Here is a 6,409-nt window from a genome sequence, read left to right on the forward strand (position 1 = left end):
GACTGGTGTGGAGTGAGAGTGTGTGTGTGTGTGTGTGTGTGTGTGTGTGTGTGTGTGTGTGAATCTGCTGGTGTCTAGGAGAGGTGGGGATGATGTATGGCGTCTCTTATGGTTGCATTTAACACATCTCACTTTTTAATTTGCCAATTACACAGCAAGCAGGACCCCAAAGTGTGGGCCATGTTTTATTAATGTGCCACTGAGCGCATGGGTGGGAGCAGGCAGGCAGGCAGGCGGGTGGGGGGGGGGCNNGGGGGGGGGGGGGGCTAGTATTAACCACCCCCACCCACTTGTCTGGGACTGGCCTAATTGGCACTATGATATTTTACTTTTGTTTAACAGCAAGAGGTTAGACATTTCCTTCCACAGTCTGCAGGCATACACACAGCAGCAAACACACCCACACATTATCGCTCTGCTTGGCAGATTTCAGGATTTCAGCTTTTTACGCTGAGAATTTTTCTATATACACAACATGAACACAGAAAGTTATTGTCTGTTCAAACAGCTCACCTTCACAATCAGTTTGTACCTTAGCTTACATAGCGTTTATGCTCATATAGGGGAGGATATTTTACGTCCATGTTGGCATAAAAAGTACAAGGATATGAAGACAAATCGCTATTGGTTCCATGCAACTTTATACATTAGGTAAGTAAGTAACATTAACTTCATTAACCAAATCAACCTGTCACAATCATGAGATCTAAAATTCAGATTATGGGATTTTAGACTTTTTAAGACTAGTTTTTTTCTAGTCCTGCATGAAAGCTGTTTATCGATTTATTTCAAATATGACAGATGAGTCACAAAGGAACCTTCACATTCTCTAAGCTAACCTCTGGTAGGAGCTGCAGGATGCCTCTGGCTGGTCAGTTATCCCACAGTGACTCAATTTTTAGAATCCCAATTTGAATCTTTTGACTTCAGTTGTGTGTATTGTATTTTATTACTCGGAGTGTGTGTGTGTTTTGATGTTTTAATGAAATGCCGGACGGGCCAAAGACAATTTTCAACCTTGGTGGATAATAAAAATTGTATTCTCTTCTGAAAATGACCCTTTAAAATAAGATGAATACATTCAATTCCTGGAGGAAAAAAAAGACATTGTGAGAAGACGTCTTCAAATGAAATATTGCATTATACCCTCCCAATTTAAAGAAATAACAGGCCACTTGATGATTAATAAATGTTGAGAGCTGCACACAAAGCAAACCAATGGCTGATGACGACTTCTTGCTCGCATTATAAGGTGTCACTATTACAAGTGATTTTATAGGCGACCTCTTCCAAACACTGGAATCTATTTCTGAAGTAGGCATGGGTTGATTTCACCCACACGCCTTGTACAGAAATCCAGAAAGTCACATTTTAGCCGCCTCCCTCTGTTGCTGGTCTGGTATCTGCCTTTGCACAAAGGCTATAAAATGTGAGCTGGCCAGGACGGGGCTCAGCTCTGCTATTTCTACCGGGGTGGCAGCTTGCTTGGCAGATCTGGCCGGCTTATTGGCACGACCCGGAGGCAACATGGGGGAGTGTTTGTTCTGTGTTGCTGTTGGACTAAGATAAAGCAGAGCAGGCCTTTACGACAAGCACACACGCGGGAGTGCACACACAGCGTCGCACGCTATTTCCAGGTATACAGTGCTGTGGAGGCTGGCTTATATCTGAGGAAAGGTCTAATTTGGGACAGGTTGTTTGTATTCACCTTCCTCAAACCTAAAAAGAGCCTATGTTCTCACACAGCACAAATGGTACCATACATCTGTGATAAAGACAGACTCTATATGTGATTGGATGTCATTTGTGGGAGCACAAAGAGTGCATGAGATGACCATTCAGCTAAACTCAGCTGTTTGTTTGTGGGCTCTGAATCCTCATTTTCACTCACTGGTCTCAGCACCCAAAACATTTGGTTCTAATGGAAGCCAAATTGCCTCACAACAACAAAACTGAAAACATCCAAGGCCTGCTTTTATTTCCAACCGATGTACATTATGCTGTCATTATGCACGAGTCACAACAACAGACGACAATTACACAAGTCTCTGTGTATTTTAATGCAATAAATGGCCTGGTATAATACTGCTTTGGAAAATGTCCTGCCATGGATTGGGCAGCAGTATAGTAATAAATATAATAGGTCATAAATTGCCTCTTTGTGCACAGTACAGGGTTCCCACTCAAGGACAAGGACAGCACTTGCTTGTCATATAAGCTGCGTTTTAAGGCAAACTGACTACATTAATTCCCATAGGTAACAGTTCATATCAAGTAGAATTTATCTTATTTTACATAACATAACTACATAACTGTACATGCATTTATCAACCACAACAACAAGAAATTTCATCAAAATCATTAGTAGGCTGTCTACATGTAGATAGGAGCATTTTGCTTGCAGCTCTGGAAAAAATAGACTCAATGCCAAAATCTGATGAACCCACGCTGAAGTGGCATACTGTTTATCCCACACAACAGTCAGGTTTCAATCTAAATACACACCCAGGTTTACATAGGGGATCTGATTTAGGAGCTAAAATACTAAATTATTCCAGGCAGATTAAAGTCCATGACTGGAAAACTACTCTCTAAATGTCCAGGTGAGCAGAACAAAACACACACAAACTATTCTCTGTGCTACTTATTTTAATATAGTGTAACGGACTCACTCATACTCATACAGGACATGAGATATGATTAGAAGTAATCATTGTCAGTTAACTGACAATGCAAGCAAATAGCTGATTGAACTGACACAGTGATGCATGTATCTGAGTTTTTAAGTGTGTGTAATGGTGTGTGTAATGGTGTGTGAGATCAGTGCACAGAGGTTACCTGTATCTCTTTGAAAGGGGGAGTCGTCTCTGGGCTGCGAGGGAAAAACACCAGCGCCAAAGTGATGGTGAGAGCCAGAAGGAAAACAGGGATAACTCCTAGCCTGCAACACACACACACACAGAGGGTAACATGAGGACTGCTGATTTACAAAGACAGGCAGTGAAATCTGAGGATAATGTCATCATAAAGTACCAATCAAAACAATGGTATTCTTTATTGTGGGTTTTATTTTTAAGTTGTTAACTTTCTAATCAAGTAAACAGCGCCATGTTTCCCCTCATTTAAACTTGACTGTAATTGCCCCTTACACAAGTGCACAGTGTTTGGTGTCACAGTGCAAACAGCACAAAAGTACTGACTTTAGTGGCTATGATGCAGAGTAATTGCACAAGCACTAATCAGCAGGGACTGGAAGGTGCATGGCTGCAGCAATCCACAAGTCTCTCTGGGAAGACAACCGAATAATTAGGTGGCAAAAAACACGAGTGATTGAGCAGCCTCTCTGTGAAATCCAGGTGATAAATAGTCTTCCTCCGCAGTCAATCATACATGCTAAAAAAACCCTAAAGGGCTTCTGTGAATCTGGGTTCATTATATTTCAGCTTTGAGTTTCTTGATATTCCGACATTTTTTCGCTGCCTTAAACACAGCGCTGTTCAACAGTGAGCAACACCTCATTTGCTGGCTTTTTTGCTTAAACAGCGGGCTGCCTGAATTTACGACAAGAACTTCTTAATTCCACAGTGAACTCCACATTGAGCTACTCGTGTTCCAGAGTGTGTGTGTGATTTCACCGACACGCAAATCGACATTAAAGTGGCGGAAATGCGGCACTGACATCCTATGTGGGCTGTGTCTCTGTTAGGATTCGGATGTGTGTGTCGGTGCTGTGGTCACTCACTTTGCTGATCCAGATGCTCTCAGCAGCATCATCCCAAACACCAGAGCCACAATCCAAACCACCGCAATGACGAAAACGCCCGTACCGACCTCCAACACGGTGCTTGCCATTTTTGTTAAGCAACGTTTCAACAGTTAACCGGTGAACGGGCAAAATGGGATTTTACGACCGACGTGTGAGACATTATTAAGCACTAATGTGGTTAAACAAGCCACCCTAGGTTATATAGCATTACCCACATTAGCTAGCGGTAACTTCCACCGTTGTGAGGGTAAATTAGCCTTCACTGCTAACGCTAGCTCTGCTATGCTGAGACCGATAGCGTCATGCTAGTAGAAAACGTATGTTACGATGTTCGCCACGCAACTTTTCTTCCGTAAAATGTATCTTTTCTGTCCATTAGCTGTCAATTATCACACTAATGAGTTCAAGGGATAGATAGCAGCGTTCGGCTCCAGCGCGTCTTCTACTTCCTAGTAACAGCAAAATGGAGTTTGATTGGATACACGCACTCAAGACGGGCCAATCATGTGCGCCGTTACTGAAACATCGAACAACGCTTTGTAAACGGGTTACAGACTTTCGTCGGACTTTTTTATACCACTCATACGACACCCGTCACTACTTTCACCAGTTCTGTGTACCTAAAACAGCCTGCATTCCTTATACACTCACAGAACATTCTACTCTATTCCATTCAGTCACAATATAAGATGAGGTAGAGCAGTTCATAATTCAAAATGAATAAACCAGCCCATTCCACTACAGCTAACCCACACACACACAGGCTCAGAACCTGGACGGGTACTTTACACGCTCTTTTAAGCAGTAATAATACACTCGAGCCTTAAAGCACATTTGATCCAGGCGCAGTTAGACTATAGGCTCCAATTATCACCGCAGGCGTTCATTCAGTAAGTGGCTTTGCTGGTGGCTGGTTACTGCAAATCACTGCAGCGGATACCTGTGTCCTTTGACAATATAGCCTACTTAAAAAAACATCTATTATACAGTGGTCAACTGACTGCACCGGCTTTGGTTTGAAAGTTTGACGCCCCCTCTTCTTTTCTTTGGATCAAATCGGTTCCTTTCTGTGTTTCTCGCTGGGAACATCCAAACGAAGTAGAAGCACTGTTTGCAGCACTGTTTGCAGCACTGGTACCCATCACCCAACGTCTTTTTGAAGAATGTAATTATGAATGCGGACCGACAGGGGGCTGGCCAGATCTGCGCTTCAAAAGGCACGTGCGTTTTCGGCGCGTGCGTGAGCGCGTGCGTGGCCGTGCGCTCCAGTCCCACTTGAAGTGCTGGAGCCTCTGTGCGCTTACTGGAAGGAGACATGTTGCCTTTAAGTGACACCTCGTAAGATCCAGTCACCCAGCGTTTATGAATGATACGGACACTTTAGACTGGGTGTGATGTACTTGGCGTTCTCACCGCGTTTGCCTGGAGTTAATTCATTAATCTCTATTAGTCTCATCGAGACCTGAGAACAAGAAACATTCACAGAAACCACACCACTGACAAGGAATCAATAGAAACAGCTGCAAGAATCGCAAAAAACAAAGAGATAATACAGCCAATGGGAATGCAACACTCGAGTTTAAGGGCAGATTGTGGTTTAAGAGGTGCATACATGAAACCAGACCTGCCAACATTAGTGCGTGCAGCAGGGATATCTATGGTTAGGTTGTTTCTGGACTGTATACTGTAGATTTAAATGAGAACAGAGATGTTAACTCCCTCAGGAATTCCCTCAGGTGATTTGATTTCCTCCCTAATCCCAACAAAATCAGGCAGATTAAAGACTCGCTATTGCCTGAGTAGCGGTGATTTTTCTCCGTTTCCTAAGGAACCTGACTGATAACATCATATCCAGGGTCTTGTTTCTTGTCTGGTAAACCGGAACAGGTAGGGAAAAGGCTGAATTAAATGAGCACATGGCCTGTATTAGATGAGTGAATAAATAAAGTGTATGTACCCATACATGGTTGCATCACTTGTTTCTCTGGTTGTCTGTAATCCAGTAGTTTAGACCAGAATAAGTCAGGGGCCATCTGCCCACAGGAGAGCATCGGCATAATTGGAAAATTGATAAATTCATTTTAAATGTAGTTTCTTGCAAATAAGTCTAAACCTGACATTCATCATTGGAGATTGTAGACACTTTTGATCAGGAACAACTAAAGTATACAGGAAGAATTCATCATTGCTGTGATTCAGTGTTCCCATACAACCTTAACAGACAGCAGGGGGGTACCTTGAAGCCCCGCACACGCGATTGCCGTATTTCCCACGGACACTGGAAGGCATCAGCAGCCCGGTGTTGGGAAAACGGGGAGCCGAGATGGAGCTGGAGGTGGGAGGGGCCTGGCATGGCTGACGTCAGCGGCTGTGTGGAGGAGTATAGGCTGTGCTGTCAGCCCAGTGTCAGTCTGATGAAGATTGGCATGCAGGTAAGCTGTCATTCATTTTCAATGTCAGTGCATGGGAGCAGGGCTTTACCACTTGAGCGTCCTTTTTTTTCCCCTTTACCCCCCCTTCATTACAAAAGGCAGGACATTATTCATACAGTCAGACAGCCAGCCAGGCCAGAGTGAGAGAGGGAGAGAGAGAGGGAGAGAGAGAGAGGGAGGGAGAGAGAGAGTGAGGGAGGGAGAGAGAGAG

At 43.7% G+C, this 6,409-nt stretch overlaps 1 protein-coding gene across 1 annotated transcript in view; it reads right to left on the bottom strand.

The window, feature by feature from the left end:
• tmem218 (transmembrane protein 218) overlaps nucleotides 1–4,755 on the bottom strand; it is a gene marked incomplete in the record, with an annotated part of 5,101 nt that extends 346 nt beyond the window's left edge. The window contains 2 exon segments of the mRNA XM_035666014.1: nucleotides 2,839–2,941; nucleotides 3,743–4,755. Of these exon segments, the coding sequence (XP_035521907.1) occupies nucleotides 2,839–2,941; nucleotides 3,743–3,852 (213 nt within the window).
• Nucleotides 4,756–6,409: the final 1,654 nt, after the last annotated feature.

Source organism: Morone saxatilis, unplaced genomic scaffold, assembly GCF_004916995.1.
Source record: "Morone saxatilis isolate NCDOM2014 unplaced genomic scaffold, NCSU_SB_2.0 Contig20, whole genome shotgun sequence".
Taxonomy (NCBI): Eukaryota; Metazoa; Chordata; class Actinopteri; family Moronidae; genus Morone; species Morone saxatilis.